General features: G+C 43.5%; 1 protein-coding gene across 1 annotated transcript in view; it reads left to right on the top strand.

Moving 5' to 3' along the window:
* crip2 (cysteine-rich protein 2) overlaps positions 1 to 21,515 on the top strand; it is a 136,672-nt gene that overhangs the window by 112,658 nt on the left and 2,499 nt on the right. The window contains exons 6-7 of the mRNA XM_039741852.1: positions 3,941 to 4,035; positions 16,415 to 16,472. Of these exons, the coding sequence (XP_039597786.1) occupies positions 3,941 to 4,035; positions 16,415 to 16,472 (153 nt within the window). The remainder of the gene's footprint in view (positions 1 to 3,940; positions 4,036 to 16,414; positions 16,473 to 21,515) is intronic.

Genomic DNA, 21,515 nt, shown 5'->3' with positions numbered 1-21,515 from the left:
ATTTACTCCCCCGGGTGGAATTGAAGAGTCGCATAGTGTGGGGGAGGAACGATCTCCTCAGTCTGTCAGTGGAGCAGGACGGTGACAAAAGTCTGTCACTGAAGCTACTCCTCTGCCTGGAGATGACACTGTTAAGTGGATGCAATGGATTCTTCATGATTGACAGGAGTTTGCTTAATGCCCGTCGCTCTGCCACAGATGTTAAACTGTCCAACTTTAATCCTACAATAGAGCCTGCCTTCCTCACCAGTTTGTCCAGGCGTGAGGCGTCTTTCATCTTTATGCTGCCACCCCAGCACACCACCGCGTAGAAGAGGGCACTTGCCACAACCGTCTGGTAGAACATCTGCAGCATCTTACTGCAGATGTTGAAGGATGCCAACCTTCTCAGAAAGTATAGTCTGCTCTGACCTTTCTTGCACAGAGCATCAGTATTGGCAGTCCAGTCCAATTTGTCATCCAGCTGCACTCCCAGATATTTAAAGGTCTGCACCCTCTGCACAGTCACCTCTGATGATCACGGGGTCCATGAGGGGCCTGGGCCTCCTAAAATCCACCACCAGCTCCTTGGTCTTGTTGATGTTAAGGTGTAAGTAGTTTGAGTCGCACCATTTAACAAAGTCTTTGATTAACTTTCTGTACTCCTCCTCCTGTCCACACCTGATGCAGCCCACAATAGCAGTGTCAATCAATCAATCAATCCATCAATCAACATTTATTTATATAGCACATATTCATACAAAAAAATGTAGCTCAAAGTGCTTTACAAAATGAATAGAGAAATAGAAGACACAATAAAAAATAAACATACGTCAACATTAATTAACATAGAATAAGAGTAAGGTCCAATGGCCAGGGTGGACAGAAAAAACAAAAAAAAACTCCAAAGGCTGGAGAAAAAAATAAAATCTGTAGGGGTTCCAGACCACGAGACCACCCAGTCCCCTCTGGGCAATCTACCTAACGTAAATCAAACAGTCCTCTTTGTATTTAGGGTTTTCATGGAAGGACCTGATGGTGTCATCAGGTTTACACATTTTCCTGGTTTTTTTTTTGTTGTGTGCATATTTTCACACTCAAATGCATGCAAAGTTTTATAAACGAGACCCCCTAGTCTTTACTGGCTGAGAACAGAATAGAAAAATCTGGTGAGTGATGGAGTTGTGCCCGGTGTTACTCTTTCATTAGTCCCCATAAGAGGCACACTAGACTTAAATATATGACAGCTGTTTGAACAAACTGGAGGACAGTTAAGTGACTTGGTCAGGGTTGAATGGCGAGTCAAACTGGGAATATGAACTGGCAGCCTTATGGTTTAGAGTCCAGTGCTTTGACGTGACTTGTATTTTCAGGTCTGCTGTGAAGATTCTATGAAGGTGCTGGGTATTATTTTTTTCTCGATGAATAGGAAACCCTTTTTTTTTTTTAAAACCCTAAACTTTATTCACTTCAATTGTATGAAGGGGGACAAGAAAAATGTATAAATACATGCAAAAATTTAAAAAAAAAATCAGAAATATGAAGTGCATGCCATTAAGGAGAAGAATGCTGGGCGTGGGTCATGTGGTTGACATTAGGAAGCCACATTACTGACCTTTTCTTTGGAACAGTAGACGCTTTGTTTCTGGATTTGAATTGATAAAAAGCCCAGTGATTCATACAGAGCAGAGATGTCACCGGCCTGCTTTGCATTCCTGAGAGAGGGAGTGCATTATGTGCCTGTGAGATATCATTCTAAAAATGTATTTTGAAAGGTGGGATCTCTTCATTCCTTCTCTGATATCAAGCCAATGAATGAATGGCAGGCAGCAGGTCCTTCCATGCTGGTTTATTGCATGCTGTGGTCGGGTGGTGGAAGGACGGACTGGAAATCCGTATGAAGTTTGGGACGCCAGCCGGGCCATCCCCAGGAAAAGTAAATAAAAATGAAAAGGGAAGAAAAAACACTCAAATGCGCTGCTCCCCGGCCTGGGGTTCCTCTGTCTCGGAAGTTAATTCAATGATCCGCAGTGTGGCTTACTAGGGTCTTCCAACAAAAAGATGCTCTCTTTAGGCTGTGTGTCCTTTATGGCGAAACACCCAGAAGGGGCGTGGCTAAGTGCCCTTATTGGGCGGCCTCGCTGAGTTGTGAGGAAAGAAGAGAAACAGGACAAAGTCAGCGGTAGCCACCAGCAGCTTAACCCATGGGTCTCGGCGGGGTATTACATACCTTTCCGCAGCCTTCAGAGGAGTCCTCCGACGCCCATGCCTGACAATGTAAAACATTTGTGAGGACCCCTTTGTCACTGCATGTGGCTATGCTACCCACAAAGCCTGTCCAATAAAACCACTCCCGTCGACACTCCAGTTGAGTTAGCCTCCTGGATCAGAAAATTGCTCATCCATCTCCTCTGTTGGATCGGGTCCAGCTTTGGATTCAGCTTGCCTCGATTATCCAAAAAGTGGTTTTAGATTTTTCTCGGTCAACAACACTGAACAATGTAGCGTAACGTTTTCCATTTTTAACACCCAGACCTAACCAATTGTGGTTTAGTTTTAGGGTTAGGTTTTTTTGACTATTGAAAATTGAGCCAGCCATTAGGGTACAGTTGTCCTTCTCCCCAAGTCCCTGTAACACAAGGGATCTAATGCTTTCCCCACTCCAAGGTTTTGACCCTTCTTGTCCCTTTCAGGCTTAATGTTTTATTTATCCTTCCATTATACTTCCGTTTTTTGTTTAGTGGCTTGATTGTAGTCAGTAGGGCTAGGCCTGAGGCTAGTCCATCTGACCTCTGTTATGCTCTCAGGTTCTCTATTTGTCCTTCCATTTTGATGATCCTTCCATTACATTTGACTGTATGGCCTCTTTTCAAAATTGGTAGGGTTAACCCTGAGGCTGAGCTGTCTAGCCTGTACTAGGCTGCTATTCGTCATTCCATTTTGTTTTTCCTTCTGTTATAATTTCTGTTTAGTTTTAGGGTTATGGTTAGATTTCAGGGTATGACTCTCATGAGAACATTGTTGACCAGTATGTTAATGGGAGAATTGTCATCCACTCAGGAAACCAAATGCCTGCAGTACTGCTAAACGTTTTAGCTATTAAGATAGATAGATAGATAGATAGATAGATACTTTATTAGTCCCAAGGGGAAATTCACATAATCCAGCAGCAGTATACTGATACAAAGAAACAATATTAAATTAAATAGTAATAAAAATGAAAAGAATTAAAATAAAATTAATGTTCGCATTTACTCCCCCGGGTGGAATTGAAGAGTCGCATAGTGTGGGGGAGGAACGATCTCCTCAGTCTGTCAGTGGAGCAGGACGGTGACAAAAGTCTGTCACTGAAGCTACTCCTCTGTCTGGAGATGACACTGTTAAGTGGATGCAGTGGATTCTTCATGATTGACAGGAGTTTGCTTAGTGCCCGTCGCTCTGCCACAGATGTTAAACTGTCCAACTTTAATCCTACAATGGAGCCTGCCTTCTTAACAAGTTTGTCCAGGCGTGAGGCGTCTTTCATCTTTATGCTTATATTACAAATATATATATTATATTACAAAGAGTGGCTTAATATGAAAAGGACCTTCACCCCAAAGCCAGACGCCGTTTTTCATTATTTATGATTTAAATTGGTATTATAAAAAATTTGTAATCTTGCAGACGTTTTCATGATTTCCTAGTTATATATTTGTGGTGGACATGCGATGCTTACAAAGTCAGGATACACCAAATTTACAAGATCAGGTTACATCACCACAGCTTACATACATGTTCAACAGTGCAGGTTAGGTCTCACCGTGGGTCAGTGAGCCTGGGCAACCTTGGGGTTTAAAGCCGAATACCTGAGGCACTACCACACTGTCAGCTCCTTGGGCAAAGCTGAACATGGCACTAAGTGTACATATCCATGGCAATCGTGCAAACGTTTTTTATGTATTTATTTTTTTCGTTCCAGCTGAGAAGGTGACATCACTGGGCCAGGACTGGCATCGTCCCTGTCTGCGTTGTGAGCGTTGCAACAAGACATTGGCTGCGGGAAGTCATGCTGAGGTGAGAGCCGACACCTTTCTTACCACGTTTTCATTCTTGATGCCCCGCATTCTTTTACAGGTGTAACATGCTGTTGTCACGCAGCTCCAGAGACACATGGGTAATGAGAAAAGAGTGATGGGGTCTGAATGCTTTCTGTATTATACAATAATATATCGTGACTGCTTTTTTTCTTATTTTGCCAAATGTGATATATAAATGAATCGAAAATACTTGGAGACGAGCCCCATATAATGTCCTTGCGTTTAGTACGAAGAGAATTATAAAGTGATCAAAAATTAGGCATTTGACAACCGATCGTGGCAAACTTGGCATTTTTATAGAAAAATGGAGGCAGGAAATGAGATAGGTGGTAAATGACAACAGCTGCTGGAGTATGGAAGAGACGTCATCAAAGGAGGACCAGTGGTGATGTCATCTTGGAGCGCCGGAGTTGATGTCATCACAGGAGAGTCAGAAGCGACGTTGCCGATGGGAAGTGGAGATGGGAGTGATTCAGTATCATTGTGAATAAATGAAAAAACAGGAAGTGGTTTATTGTTTGTCTTCTTTGCTTCTGCTGATAGAGAAAGAGATGCATTAGTAGCCATAATCAACCGTGTATCCCTTGTAGTATCGCTCACCTTTGGGTTTGATGGCTTCTTCCTAAGCGCTCGTGCGTGACACAAATAAGTTGGTGTGAGACAGTCCTGGTTGCTTCCGGGAGCCTCTTGAACCCAGAACTGCCGATAAGGTACCCAATTCTGATCCGGACACACATGGTCAACACAGGGGTCGGTGTAAAGTGTCTGGTGTTTGTATTTATTATGCCGGCAGTATGGTGTAGCGGTTATGGCTTTGGACTTCAAACCCAAACCTCTCTACTGACACTGTGTGACCATGTGTAAGTCACTTGACCTCTCTGAGCTACAATTGGAAAACCAAAAGAAATGGAACCAATTGTATCAGAAATATTGTAATTCACCTTGGATAAAGACGTCGGCCAAATAAGTATGTCACACACGTGCGAGTAGGAGGCAGCTAAAGGGTCCGAGTAAGTGTAATAAAACATCCGACCAGGGGGCGACAGACTGCGCTGAATGCCTCTCTCAGTTCCCTACAGACCTTTCCTGGGAAATCTTGCAAGGTTCCGGCGCCTCAGAAAACATCACTTCCAAAGCCGGCCCCTTTGGTGACATCACTTCTGGTTCCCGCCCCTTTCCAGACCTTTAAATCCTCCATCCTGGGCTACTGTAGTCAGTTCTGTTTTGGACTCTGTGATATGCACATCGTGCTTCTGATTTAAAAACCCTTTTGCAGCTGGGAAAAACAATATACGGGTGGCTGCCCCAAACCTTTATGATGTCTTGGACTCTTTAACTCTTACGGTAAATGTAACTTTCCAAAAAACAGAACAAACAAACAGCATCTCCAAGTGCAGTGCGGAACTCTTCAAATGTTAAATTTATCCATAAAATGATGTGAAACGTGAAGGTTAAACTATTCAATAAATAATCTAATAAACTCAAGGTTAACATACAGGTAGAATTCTCCACCTGCTCCGAGGTGTGAATGAGACACTTGACTGAACCGCTCGCATTTGCTTAAAGCCCACAGTTTATTTCGCTTCCTTCGCTCTCCACAGGCACAGTCCCTTCTCTCTGCCAGTCCTTCCACCTCCACTCCTTCTCACAAGCTTCATCCACTTCCTCCCGACTCAGGCCATTGAGTGGTGGCTACTGGCTCCTTTTATAGGACACCCAGAAGGACTCCAGATGCCCAACGAACTTCTTCCAGCAGCACTTCTGGGTATGGTGGAAGTGCTACCAAATAGGGCCCTGCAGATGTCCCCTGGCGGTGGCCTCGTGCCCCAGCAGGGTTGAGCTTCCATGCTCATTATGGCCCCGCTGGAAGCCAAGGGAGCTGCCTTTTGTTGGTCTGGGGGAGAAACTGTCCTGAAAATACTCTCTCCCCCAGTCCTTACATGGTCGGGGCGTCCCAGATGGGTAAGGGCCCTGGCCGTCCGCCACAACATATATAAACAAAACACCTGTGTGTGTGTGTGTGTATGAAGCAGTCCGCTCGGCTCACGTTCAACCTCAGCCACTAGATGGCGCATGCATGCACTTTTCCATTTTTTCGCCACTTACATGCACCTCACGTCTCACTATGAAAGACGTGTGTATAGAGCAGTCCACTCTGCTCACACTCAACCACAGATGTAGAAGATTATACGAGTGTGACTTGCAGTTGGTGAGGTGGCACATGCAAGCACTTTTCAATTTTTCCGTCACTTGCACGCACACAACTTCTCATTCAGCCCAAGCAGACAAACTCACCTGGGTGGTACACGCATGTTGCAAGTTCACACAACAAACATACATTTACCTGAGTCGGGTTCCAGCCTGTCCCGCTCACTTTGTGCCGCAGTTACACTCAACTACACGTTAATCTCGGACAAAATACGATCTGTCCTGGCCCACTTAGCTGACGCCTCTGCAAGTTCACCAATATAGTAGAACTGGTAGGGAGTCTTGGGGTTGTTTTTTGTCCCAAAGAACACACACGGCTAGTTTATTAAAATCGCGCTTCACCACGGACCTCTTATCACAGCTGGTGACCTCTTTAGTGTTTAGCAGGTTCTTGGCTAGTCATTTTTAGCAGCCTTGTGAGTTATACCAGTCACTGAAGAGACGCTGGCATTGTGGCTGATGAAGTAGTAAGTCTCTTTGATTTGTGCCAGCTTGGTGAGATCAGAGCAGATTCATTGGGGGTTCATGACGCACTTGGAAGGAAGAGTCCTTGCGCTGTCACTTAGTCTGTCTAATACGTGGCTGCCAATTAGTAGTCGCAGAAGTGTGATCATTGTGTTAATTTGTTGTAGCCTACGTCTTTGGTAACAGGGGAAATTATGGCCTTGCAGGCACAAAATGAAGCCATTCAGGATCTGCTGTTTCTAATTACAACTTGATTTCTTATTGATTGCAGTTTCTTAACTTGCTTAAGCAGACGTCTAAATGAAGTCGCAGGAGAGCAAGCAAGTCGATACAATTAGAAGTAATCCCTCCTGCCGACACACATAGCAGAGATACTGTATACTGTACTGGGTGTGTGAACTTCACTCTAGGAGGAAGAGGCCGTATTAGGTGATTTAATTCTCTGGGTCTTCAAAAGCTAGCAAAATCTGTATGACCACTTTGTTAGGTCCACACAAATAGCCCTCTACTTCAAATGGCCAGTCATGTGGTTGCAACTCAAGGTACACAGCAGGCAGACATGATCAAGAGGCTTAGCTGGCGTTCGACCAGACATTAGCTTTGTGTGATTTAAGCAGTTTTGATCATGATATTGTGATATGAAGGTCGATGCCAGACATGGTGGTTCCAGCAGCCCTCCTGGGATTTGAACATGCTAGTTTAAAGAAACATCCAGTGAGAGTCAGTGGTGTGGGGTATAGCACCTTGTTAATGGAACTGGTGCGTCTCATTCAATAGTGGTGTGCATGGTGTGACGGATCTCGCAGAGGATGAGATCTTGCAGTTGAACACCGCACCAGGTTCCAATCCTGTCATCATTGGGACGTTTATTGGGACAGCTTAGCTGTTAGCTAAACAAACGGGCTTGATGGACTAAATGGTCTCCTCTCGTTTGTCAAATTTCTTCTGTTCTTATCAGCACAACTAGACAGTTATAGATGGGAAAAGCGTGGTGGGGTCTGCTTAATGTTAATTTCAGCTGTAATAGGTGTCCTGACGCAGGAAACAGGTTAACGAATTTCTGAGTAAACTGGGATAAGCGGCCAAAAGGCAAAACAAAAGAAAATAATAATAAATTGTAGCGACCGAAACACAAGTGAGAAGAAAAATCGAAGTTAAAAAAAAAAAAACAGGCAATGAGTCAAAAGCCAGGCAAAACTAGAAGATTAAATACACAATAAATCAAAAGGAAGCAAGGATTTTTGATCTTTTATGCTCAGTTGTTGCTTAAGTCAAGGTCACAACCTTGGAGGCTCCACCCCTAGAAACAAGGGTCATGACCCTGACAACAGTACACAATATGGCTTCTCCCTAAGCAGGGGTGCCAAACTCTTGGCCTGGAGGGTTTCATTCTAATCAGTGACCAGTTTTCACTGCTAATTAACTTCCTTTCCCTTTATTTTAATAGCACTGTTTAAAAGAATTCAGTCCTCTGAATTGATTTATTTCTTCATTAAATGGCAGCCAAACAGAAATGAGACGTGAAACGAGCCAACAGATGACCGGCTAAATTGGGGCTTCAAACTCCCACCAATTTCACTCCAACCAACATCTTAATGAGAAGCCGATTCCTACTGTTAATTAAACCCGTTATTTAATTCCATGGCTTGTTGCTGCTCTCATTCTGTTGATTTTTCAGTTTTTTTCTAAGAACACCGACAAAATGTTTTGGTGACCTGAGAGATAAACCTTACTGAGACCTTCACCTTTCTTTATTTTCAGATATTGTGTGATGGGCACAGGTGAGCTGGTCATGTGGCGGCTTGTTTTTGCTTCTCATTACTGTTTGGCTGCTAATTAATTAAAGGGGCCCGAGTCAAGTTAATTAAAATTAAGGCAAAAGAAGTTAATTAGCAGCAAAAACTGGTCACTAATTAAGAAGATGGTTAGAATGAAAACCCGCAGCCCTCCGGGACTGGAGTTCAATACCCATGTCTTAAAGGCAAAGCCTCAATTTCCAGGCTAAATCATAACAATATGTACAGTAAATGGTATGATCATCGACATTTGGCGTAAACAGCATGAATCCACAAATCTATCCTGCTTTGTGTCGTAAGGTGGTTGTGTTGAGAAGGTTGTCGTGATTTAATAATAATAATAATTCATTACATTTATATAGCACTTTTCTCAGTACTCAAAGCGCTATCCACACAGGGAGGAACTGGGAAGCGAACCCACAATCTTCTTCCTGAAGCGCAGCAGCACTACCACTGCACCAATGTGGCACACATTAGGCTCTTAATATCTACCGAGTAGCATTTTAATGTTGCAGCATACATCACCGCTGTTGGTGATGTGAAAAGGATCGACACACTTAAAAATGTTTGGGGCAGCCACCCGTATATTATCCCTGGCTGCAATGGGTTGAATTCTGACAAGTTTCTTGGTTGGAGTCCCGAAATGAACTGATGATGGTTTGTAAAGATGGTGGTTTTAAATAGTCAGACCGGAAGGGACCTCCTTCTGACGTCAATTGCAGTCCGGGACCGGAAGTGACGTCATCCTTGGTGTAGGAACAGGAAGTGATGTCTTCAAGGTTGAGTCAGACGGGTTTGGTCTGCAGAGATAACAGGGGAAGATTTAGTGTACCCCGCCACCTCCTGGCCTGGCGTGGAATTACCTTCACTTGGTCCATTACAGTGTCCTCCTACTTGCACATGCGTGACAGTGACCACATGTACCCCTTTATGGCCGCAGTCTCCCCCTTTTTCAAATGGACAATTCTAAGCCTTGTTCATTCTAAGGCAACATGCATGACGCTAACTCCAAAATACATTTTTTAAACGTCTTGATATTTGTCTGATGTGTTTTAAATGGCAAGTCTCCGGGGAGAGTTTTAAGAGGAGTATTCTCTGTGATGACAAAAACAAATGCATGAAAGTGGATCGCTGCGTTGGATGGACAGCCCATTCCCATCCAGTGGGTCTATGATGGGTTTTTCAGTCCCACCAATCCCCTTATTGGAAAAATAAAAGGTTTCATTGTAACCTTCAAGTCATTGAAACTGAGCTGAAAGGTCTGGCTGCTTGAAACTGAGAACATTTGTTTCAAGATATAAAGAATGTGGAGAAAAGGGAACATTTTGGAGAACGTTAACTTTAAGTGAAGTTAAAGCTGATGAGCCCCTTGGGGTTGCTTTTGGAAATTTGGAAAAGTTAATTACTTTGTTAGCGATCCCACAGCAGGGTCCAGGCTTTGAATCCTGGCCCACTTACCACCCGTCTGTGTTCATGTGAGGTTTTTTTTTTTCCGGAGGCTCCAGTTTCCTCCTAAATTTTAAAGGTGTGCAGGTTAGGTTGATTGGAGACTCGAAATCGGTCAGTTATAATATAAAGTTGATGCTATTCATGAATCTGTGTGCCCATTAGTGGATGGATTTCTCATTCAGGATTGGATCTTTTAATTGTTTTCAGTATTTCCAGTAAAGTCACCAGTCCCTACACATCAATAGTGAAAAAGAAACATCTGAAAATGCTGTGGATGAAATCTTTCATCAGCCTACACAGCTTTACATGAGGGCATTAGGCCAAACTCTTTGGCATTGACAGAGTGGGCTGCTGGGAAATTTCAGAAATTTATTCACAAGTGTCCTGTGATTATTGACTTCTGTTGTAACAAAACTGGACATCACTAAATAATAAAACTGACAACCTGGGCTGCTGCTTATGTAGTGTTTTTCAAGAGAAAAAAAATGTATTAAGAATTGTTAAAGATTTGAGTGAAGACTTGCTTTAAAGAAGATAACATATAATGCATATCATCTCCTTTGTGTATGGTTTGAAACACTTGGGGGCATCAGTGGAAATTACAATGAAATGCATTTAGGAGTGAAGCCAGGGAGAACTTCTTTACGCAAAGAGTTGTGGGACTCTGGAGCAAACTACCAAGACAATGGAGCTGAAACAGAAACCTTGGCAGCCTTTAAGAAGAATCTGGAGGAGACATCGGGATAGCTATTAGCTAAACAAATGGGCTTGATGGTCTGAATGGTCTCCTCTCATTTGTCAAATTTCTTATTTTGTAAACCACTTTGAATAAATAAATAAGTAAATATGAAAGGTACCATATTACATAGATAGAAAGGGCACTCTGATTGGGGGGTAGATGGTGTAAGACAGACTGGCCATTCTGATCTGACTAGAACATTGGTCCTTGGTTTATAAACCAGGGCCAGACACTCGTAATGTCAGCTAGAAAGTCTTATTTTCCACGAATGGGCCCCTCTTCAGAGTGCGGTCTCCTCACCTCATATGGATAGCCGATCAAAGACCAAGTAACACTCAAAGACATTTCTTACAGGCAACCTTGATGGACAGAACTTTACACCAGTTGCTAACCTAAAGGATGTGCATCCAAGAACCCACAGGCAAGGAATCCATGCCTGCTTTTAAAAAACCCTTCCACACCCCAACTTGTGGCTTCTTCTATCAGATCACTGCTCTCAACCTGCATTTTTACTTTGGATGTCCATAGCAAGACCCCATAGTCTATAGGGTGTGGTCATAAAAAAACGTTAAAGCAATCCCTTCACCTCCAAAGGGTAACCAGTGCTGGACTTGAATAATGGAAGACCACCAGTAAAAAATTTAATTCAGGGGTGTCATTAGTCCAAACCTTGCTAAGATGTTTAATTAGGTGTTTTTACTAATCCCCGAGAGGAACTTGTCTTTTCACATGACCTTTGGAGGTTTGAGTGCAGGGTCAGCCATTGTATAATGTCCCTGGAGCACTTTTCAGGTTAAGGGTCTTGCTCAAATGCCCATCAGAGTAGGATCCCTTCTGGCAGTTTAAGCCAGCAACCTTCCAGGTAGCAGCGCAGATCCTTAGCCATAGAGCTGCCTCTCCACCCTGGTAGGCACCCAAGCAAAAGAAGACCATATATGAAGCACACGCTTGTCTTGCTGAAAACAATAACTGACTGATCGCCAGTTGACCAGAATACGTAGCAAAAGTACTGACATGGTGTATTTGAAGTTACGAAAGGGACTCCAGACACGACCAAAAAGTACGACCAAGGCGAGGAAGGAGATGAGGTCCTAAAACAAAGAACAGCACGCTGAAGAACCTTCCATGTGTCTGGAGAAAGCTTGCCAGGAAAGGAGCAAAGCATTGCCTGCGCCAGACCATAAGTACACCTGCTTTGATTCTGAGAACTATTAATTGGAAGTTAACAGTTAGGATAAAACCCGCTGATAAATTATGGTATTGGCCCCACTGTGACTGCAAGTTAATAACCTTGTGAAAGATAAGACCTAGCTGTTACATGTTTCTTTCCAAATCCAGCCAGAAAGCTCAAGGCGTCATCTCACACATACACAAGCACACTCACAAAGGAACTGAGTGGGAGGTAAAGCAATGTAAATGAGTTGTGAGCAAATGAACGCCATAGTGCAGGAAATAGATGCTTCATAACTGGCTAAAGAACCTATCCATCTTAACCACATGAATTGCAAGATCAGAATTCATAAGTTGATGTTTGATATTGTCCTTTGTCTAATATATCTATACACACACAAGTGCATACATATATCAATATATACTTGGATAAATCCATTTTCTATTATCCTTATGTAAGAAATAAATTGTATTATTTTGTTTATTGCAATAAGTGTGTTTGGGTTTTTTGGGAAACTATATCTATCACCCTGAGCAGTGCACAACCGAGAATGTGAATGTGTTTAATGTAGACTTTTGGTGATTTAGGCACCTCGTTCATAAATTGTACAGATCTATTCATGTTTCTGGAGTCCCAGCCGGAAATTGAAACGGAGATCCCTCACTCAGCCAATCCCGTGGGTGGGCATCTTGTTAATTGTTTTAATTAATTAGCAGCATTAATTAGGCAAAAGTGATAATTCAATTAACTGAGTGCCCATTCAAAGACTTTACCTGCAATAGGGAAGGTACTTAAGTAGATAGACATGGAACTATAGTAGTAAAACCCTAACCCTAATAAATCACGGTAAATTAAAACACCTGATAAATAGATGGTGTGAATAAATCTGACATGAAGTCATAAAGTGTTGCGGCACCTAGGTGAAGGCCTGTGTAAGTGGGAGTTGAAATATTGTTGAAATAAGTGCTCAGTAATTGAACAGATGTCTTGTTTAAACGAGAGTCTTATTAAGGCTGATTCAAGATGGTGACAGATCCAGTTCTGAGGAAAATGAGGTGCAAGGGGCGGGTCCAAGAAGCTGGAAGGCAGAAGTGACCTCATAGGTGGATTGTCTGTCAGTCATTCATTCTGCAGAGGGAGGATTAGACGAGGCATTAAGTGATGGCGACGCCCCCTGTCTTGGAGTGTAATTCCCAGTAGATCAGCCCTGACATTGTCTCCTATAGATAGTGTAAGTGCCAGGGAGAAAGGACAGGCATCCTGGCCAGGATGAAAGAAGGATTCAGGCCCGGCCAGTAGGCCATAATGGAAGGAGCAGGTGAACAGGCTCACCGGGAGCAGATCATTTCCCCTTCATGACAGGTGGAAGTGTCTCTCCGTTGCAAAACCAGACCAGAACACCGACAGATTGGCATGCGAGTTGGATTCCGGAAATGCAGCCCTGTTGGAGTCTTTCGAGACCACCAGAAGGAGCTGATGTGGAAGGACTGCCCTGGTTTGCACACAACCTGGAAATGTTCTGGATGGCCTGGACAGGAGACTGGAAACAGTTCCTGGTTCTGGTCTGAAAGGAAGCCTGCTGCCTCACTTGAATTGAGTCAGAGTCGGGAAGCAGCAGGCAACACTCAGTGGGAGGTAAAGAGGAGGAAGAATAAATGTGGAATTTATTTGTATTGTTTATGTGGCTAATTACTGGAGGATTGTGAAGAGGTGCTTGGTGTGAATAAATACCTTTTATTTTATTCATATAACATCTGACGTTATACTGTGTCTTGGGTTTGGGGATTTCTGGCACCCCATGGTGACTACAATACATAGATAGAGGTAGAGGTTGGCAGCATGCACTGATACAGCACATTGCCACACCTACTACATGACGAACCACCTCAGGATTCCAAGGACCAGAGTGTAGCCATGAACCGGGTGACACTTGAGCACAACACTAGTTCGAATGGAATGGAACAGTGATAAATAGAACTTTATTGGTCCACTGGGAAAATTTGGCTTTTTACAAAAGCTCTTTAAATAAAGACATGAATAGGTAGGTAAAATACATAAATATACATATATATGTAGGTTCTGGAGAGGAGGGTCTGTCGGATAGTCGAACCTCGGATTCAGGAGGAACAGTGTGGTTTCCGTCCTGGTCGCGGAACAGTGGACCAGCTCTTCACCCTTAGCAGAATCCTGGAGGGTGCATGGGAGTTTGCCCGACCGGTCTACATGTGTTTTGTGGACTTGGAAAAGGCATTTGACCGTGTCCCTCGGGGAATTCTGTTGGGGGTGCTCCGGGAGTATGGGGTACCGGACCCCCTGATAAGAGCTGTTCGGTCTCTGTACAACCGGTGTCAGAGCTTGGTCCGCATTGCCGGCAGTAAGTCGAACCCGTTTCCAGTGAGAGTTGGACTCCGCCAGGGCTGCCCTTTGTCACCGATTCTGTTCATAACTTTTATGGACAGAATTTCTAGGCGCAGCCAGGGTGTTGAAGGGGTCCGGTTTGGTGGACTCAGGATTGGGTCACTGCTTTTTGCAGATGATGTTGTCCTGTTTGCTTCATCAGGCCGTGATCTTCAGCTCTCTCTGGATCGGTTCGCAGCTGAGTGTGAAGTGGCTGGGATGAGAATCAGCACCTCCAAATCCGAGACCATGGTCCTCAGCTGGAAAAGGGTGGAGTGCCCTCACAGGGTTGGGGAGAGATCCTGCCCCAAGTGGAGGAGTTCAAGTATCTCGGGGTCTTGTTCACGAGTGAGGGAAGAATGGAGCGTGAGATCGACAGGCGGATCGGTGCGGCGTCCACAGTGATGCGGGCTCTGCATCGGTCTGTCGTGGTGAAAAAGGAGCTGAGCCGTAAGGCAAAGCTCTCAATTTACCAGTCGATCTACGCTCCTACCCTCACCTATGGTCATGAGCTGTGGGTAGTGACCGAAAGAACGAGATCGCGAATACAAGCGGCTGAAATGAGTTTCCTCCGCAGGGTGTCTGGGCTTTCCCTTAAAGATAGGGTGAGGAGCTCAGTCATCCGTGAGGAGCTCAGAGTAGAGCCGCCATCGAGAGGAGTCAGGTGAGGTGGCTCGGGCATCTGATCAGGATGCCTCCTGGACGCCTCCCTGGTGAGTTGTTCCGGGCACGTCCAACCGGGAGGAAGCCCCGGGGAAGACCCAGGACACGCTGGAGGGACTATGTCTCCCGGGTGGCCTGGGAACGCCTTGGGATTTTCCCGGAAGAGCTGGAAGAAGTGGCCGGGAGAGGGAAGTCTGGGCCTCTCTGCTTAAGCTGCTGCCCCCGCGACCCGACCTCGGATAAGTGGAAGAGGATGGATGGATGGATACATATATATTCTGAACACACACCTGAATGATTATAACGCAAGAAAATTAAAAAGAAAGAAAGAAACCTTCTGACTTGACAGTCCCAGTCTCAGTCCCAATGAGGCGCTACACAGGCGTATTGCTGTTGGTATAAAGGAGCCCACATAGTGTTTCTTGACACACTTCTGCTAAATGATTTGTTGTCTGAAAGTCCTCGGTGTCCGAGGAAGGATGTGCAGCATTGTTCATAATGGCACGTGGCTTAGTCTTCATTCTCTCCTCCTTCTCTCCTACCTCCAGGGGGTCCTGAGAGCACCCCCTATTTGAGCATGGGCCTCTCTTGAAGTGATGTTACCAGCCACAAGCTTAGAAAATTGTGCCCATGTGTGAGAATGGATATACATTTTTTATATTAGATATAAAATGCACTATACAGATGGACAAACCTGAATGGCACTTTATGAGACTTAAATGTACACTTTGGAATGTTGTGACTGTAAATCCGTGGCATGGCCAAATGGGGAGGCAGCTAGATGGATGAGGTCTCCAGGACTCTAAAAAATATCTAAACCTAATTATGTTATATCATCTACTGTTAAACCGTACTTCTAAAATTTGTATTATTATGCTGTATTAAGGAATTGTTCTGTTCTGTGTATTGTATTGTATTGACCCTCTACTTTTGACACCCACTGCACGCCCAACCTACCTGGAAAGGGGTCTCTCTTTGAACTGCCTTTCCCGAGGTTTCTTCCATTTTTCCCTACAAGGTTTTTATTGGGAGTTTTTCCTTGTCTTCTCAGAGAGTCAAAGCTGGGGGGCTGTCAAAAGGCAGGGCCTGTTAAAGCCCATTGCACTTCCTGTGTGATTTTGGGCTATACAAAAATAAACTGTATTGTATTGTATTGTATTGTAAATCACTTTGGAATATATTTAGACAGAGAGAAAGAGAGTTTTATGTGAGGTGCTATGTTATATTGGAATGGCAGACAATTTGTAAATTATTTTGGATTAAAACACCTGGAAGAAAGATATTAAAGGTACAGGAGAGATAGAAAATGTACTATATTCAGTACTGCATATGCTGTAGATAACTGGAAAGGACAGTGTGGCAGATGGAAAGGCACTATATTAGATCACTGTAAGTCTCAGTTAACGCAGAGTTCTGATTTCTTTCATAAAAATGTGTGCTTACCTTGTTTGTCTTTCTGTTACAACAGCATGATGGAAAGCCTTATTGTCACAAGCCTTGCTACGCCGTCCTGTATGGACCAAAAGGTAGGCCTTCTTACACAATATCTGTCTTTTTTTATCCTTTTCAATAATTATGATGTTTGTTCCCCCTTTCTGCACTCCATATTCCCATAACCCCTCTAACTCTCTCAAATAAAAGATTGGTTCCACATGTTTGCTTCTGTTGCTTTTCCAAAAAGGAAGTTCAATCCTATCTCCACTTTCTGCTTTCATACACTTTAATGAATCATATGCTTATTTTTTTCCCCTAAAACACTTCTACCAACTTGGCTAGAATGCAAATGCTGCTTATTTTGAACAGTAGGAGAGTGTGCTGCCATTTTGTACAGTCTCCACTAGATGGCAGACACAATGCATTATTTTTGCTATGCTTTTGTTTGTTTTTAAAGACATTTTGTAAAAGTCTGCCCTTACAAAACCCTGAATTGGATTAGGGGTCTTCAAAAATGGCCGGCTGGATGTACTACTCGGGCCTCTCTCAACACAGCTTTTCAAAAAGATGGTGGGATAAATTGACTTGAGTAATGTGATTTTTATTAAAAAAAAAACAGGCAGATTGTCACTTCAACCTCAGTTACGAATGAGTGGGGATTATGACATCTTTCTAATTGTCCCCATCTGTGCTCATCAAAATGATTTAACATTTTAGTATCTTTTTTTTTTTAATGTTAGGCCATAGACATTCAGATCAAGACGAGCCAATGCATCGCTGATTGCTATGAAGACCTCAGATTTAGGCTGCATTTATAGGAAAAGCAAACCATATATTAAACTCACATAACAAGTAGTTGTGCAACGAAAGCCAGGAATGCACATCTAATTGACGGCAGTGAACATCCACACACACACACACACACACGCCAGCACCAGCGCCTGTGCAGTATGTCTGTACCTAATTACTCTCTGAGCCCAGTTTGTGTCGGGGACTTTGGCTCCATTGCACACCTGATATGTGGACACCTTCCCTAAACCTCATTATGATTCTGTTTGCCGCTTCCCAAACACTGATGTTAACATATTAATCTTGTACATTGCCTCACAGCAGAAATCCCCCTGACATGATAAAGTTGTCACCCAATTATGAATCAGCGGTGGCTTATAATGTATTGTAGCGTCTCACTGGTGCTCGTTGGCTCTGAGTGCCGATGGACTTTTTTTTTTTAGTTGCTATCATAATGGCGGTGACGAGGCACATGATGATCACAGATGAGTTCCCAGCAGCATTAGTTGCCATCATACAAATGAGCAGCTTAAGGGGAACCTAGAATAACGGCAAGTCTTAAATTAATTCCAACAAGTGGTGCACCTGCAGGCAGTCCTTGAAAGGATAGCGTGCTACCCGCAAGAGCGATGTAAATTAGTGGGGGGCTGTTGTCTCTCAGCGCAGGTGCTAATAAATTCATAATGACAGCAAATGGTACCTTTAGGATTAATGGCAGCATGAGTACCATAAGATCAAAATGAACAGGTAGAGTGTTCTTGGGCATTTAGTGTTTTATTGCACCAGTCCAATTGTAAGTATGCGAACGACAACAGCGAGGGGTACGCGGGCTCATGACTGCTAAGATTTCTGAAAGCCACCAAATGACACTGTTTTCGAAGTTTCAAAGCTTTAGATCTTTTTCCGGCACAATCAGAAAGAAGCTTCACGGGCCTTCACCCACCCATCACTAGACCCCAGTCTGTCTTAATTGAGAATTAATTACATGTGGAAGTTTAGCACCAATTAATAGTATTAGGTTTTGCCAAGGTATGGCCCAGTGAAGTGACCAAACACTGTAGATTGCCCCCAGGGCTCCCCCAAAATTTCGTAATCATGCATCTTGATGTGAAAGTGTCGATTAGTAAGATTAGGCATTAGGTGGGAGCTGAGAGCGCAGGACCTGATGGAAAGATCTCAGAAGGAAGACCCCCTCAGTTTATCTTTAATTGCCGTATATACTCGCAGATAAGTTGTCCCGCGGATAAGTCGGGAGTCGATTTTAACTTAAATTTCTGATATTTTATAATGTCGGTCATATAAGCCAAATGCGGAAAACACATGGTATTGGTCCAAGAGATTATGATATGCTAAGGCCCACCTGAGAGAGTAACCACGGAGCACACGGCCTTTTTATTCTATGTGGGTGCGGCAATGCGCCGTATCTGTGTTTGCTCCTCACCCCTCTCTCTCTCTCTCTATTGTGCCCACATGACCACACGGTAATACCCAAACTATCCTGAAGCGACGTTTGCACTGTTGTGTGTTTTTTGTATCTCACACCCTCCTACACCTTTATCATAAGAACATCCCTTATCTACAATGGAGCATTAGATCAGAAGAAAATATGAAGCTGGTTTTAAATTAAACGTTGTTGAAGTAGCGAAAGAAATTGGTAACTGCGCTGCTGCAACAAACTTCGATGCAACTGAGAAACTGATGCAAGATGGGAGCAGGCACGAAAATATTAAAAAAAAAGATTTAAGTATCGCATTTTTGAACGAGTGCATAAGTCAGGGTCTGACTTATACGTGAGTATATACAACAGCAACAACATTTATTTATATTGCACATTTTCATACAAAAAGTGGCTCAAAGTGCTTTACATAATGAAGAATAGAAAAATAAAAGACACAGTAAGAAAATAAAATAAGTCAACATTAATTAACATAGAATAAGAGTAAGGTTCAATGGCCAGGGTGGACAGAAAAAACAAAAAAAACTCCAGACGGCTGGAGAAAAAAATAAAATCTGTAGGGATTCCAGACCATGAGACCACCCAGTCCCCTCTGGGCATTCTACCTGACATCAATGAAACAGTCCTCTTTGGATTTAGGGTTCTCACGGAAGGACTTGATGATGATGATGGTCACGTAGATTTCTGCCTTTTAATCCATCCATCATTGTTGGAGCATCATGATACTTTCCACAAAGAAACCGGAAAAAGAAACAGAAGAGAGAGTAGGGGTCAGTACGGAGTTTAGAGCCACCATGAATAGTTATTGTGATGAATTGAACATACAGAGTATCAGGATTAAGTTAAAGTGAAGTTATGAGAAGGCCATGTTAAAGTAATGTGTTTTCAGCAGTGTTTTAAAGTGCTCTACTGTACTAGCCTGGTGAATTCCTATTGGCAGGCTATTCTAGATTTTAGGTACATAGCAGCAGAAGGCCGCCCGCCTCACCACTTCTTTTAAGTTTTGTTCTTGGAATTCTAAGCAGACACTCATTTGAGGATCTGAGGTTACGATTTGGAATACAAGGCGTCAGACATTCCGATATAAGGATATATACGGTCAGTCATTCTCCAACCCACTATATCCTAATACAGGGTCACGGGGGTCTGCTGGAGCCATTGCCAGCCAGCACATAACGCAAGGCAGGAACAAATCCCGGGCAGGGTGCCAGCCCACCACAGGGCACACACTAGGGAAAATTTAGGATCGCCAATGCACCTAACCTGTGGGAGGAAACCCACGCAGACACGGGGAGAACATGCAAACTCCACGCAGGGAGGACCCGGGAAGCGAACCCAGGTCTCCTAACTGCGAGGCAGCAGCACTACCCACTGCGCCACCGTGCCGTCCAGTATATACGGTAATTATCTTAATTGGTATACTGACTTGGAGATGACTTTTATGAAAATAACCGGGAGATGCATGTAGGCAAAGAGCAAAAACAATTACTATCTTTCATGAGGTTTAGATCGTTTGGCAAAAAATCAAAAGTCAGAAACGAAAGCAAACATCTCATAAACACGGAAGTCTGAAAGCAAAGAATCTTTCAGAAAGTACAAATGCAAGGATCTCAGACACCCAGGGAACTCTGGGGAAAATTACAATGGCAAGGATCAATGCGAAAGTCCCAAAATGGTGGCGCCCAAATTAAAATGAGGATGGTGTTGTAGCATAATGTTAAAAATGTTACATAAAATTTTCTCAAAACACTCTGAAGTCAAAACCTAATCTCTAATTCCTAATCCTAAACCCTAAAAGAGATGAATAGGTTGTGAAAATCTATCAAGAAGTTTTCACAAAAAAAAAATTAATAAAATTCGCTGGTCATGACAATTGGGGTCTAATTAGGCAATGCCAAGTAGCAGCATTAGGCACTGCCAAGGGTGAAAAGACTGGACCCGATGACGTGACAAACACTTTGTTGTTCTTCCCTCCACGTCTCATACATCAAGCATCTTGATGTGAGTGTTGGTTAGTAGGATTAGGCATTGCAGGATTGGAGAGGACACAACTAGCATTGAATTGCACATCTCAATCAGTGCGTTTCTTTGCACATACAAACAATCGGGATTAAGGTGAATAATCTGGTGAAGGCACACACCTGATTTCTTAATAATCCACATTTCCATTCACAAGTCATCTTCTGGAGTTATCCTGTGTCAAAACCAGGAGTGGCCAACTCCGATCCTGGCTGCATGTTTTTAATCCAGTCCCAGTTGCTTAATTAGAAGCCAGTCCTCCACAATAACAGATCTTATTTCATTTCATGACTTGTCAGTGTTTTAACACTAGAATCCCTGAAGCCTACAAAACAAATCGTAATCCCAAGCCACCTTAAATTCCTTTGCAACTCTCCATCGGCGTCTTTTGTTTTGCAAGTGTGTCAATCAGCACAAGCAGCAAGCAGCCTGCTACCCGACGCAGCTGAAGTCCTCCCATCTCAAGTCTCTTTATCTGGGTGTGAGGTGCCTGGAGTTGATTTGGGTGAATAATGTATCGTTATTTGGAACACATAACACTTCATGTGTGGACCAGCATTATGACTTTCTCCATAGGCTCCAGGGATTCTAGTGCTAAATGCAGGGCAATTCTTGAGGGAAAACCCGTTTCTTGATTTGAGACTGGGATGAAGGTTTGTCTTCCAGCAGGACAATGAATGACCCCCTAAACAGACTGCTAAAGTGAAACTAGAGTGGTTTAAAAGGGGACATTTCAATGTCATGGAAAGGCCAAGTCAAAGCCCAGAGTCTGTGGCATGACTTGAAGATGACTGGACAGCAATGCAACCCACCGAACCTGAAGGACTTGGAGCAGTTTGGTCTTGAGGAACAGGCATAAATCTCAGTGGCA

Source organism: Polypterus senegalus, chromosome 18 (genome assembly GCF_016835505.1).
Source record: "Polypterus senegalus isolate Bchr_013 chromosome 18, ASM1683550v1, whole genome shotgun sequence".
NCBI lineage: Eukaryota > Metazoa > Chordata > Cladistia > Polypteriformes > Polypteridae > Polypterus > Polypterus senegalus.
Note: the sequence above shows the minus strand (reverse complement) of the source record. Positions and strands in the feature narration are given on the sequence as shown.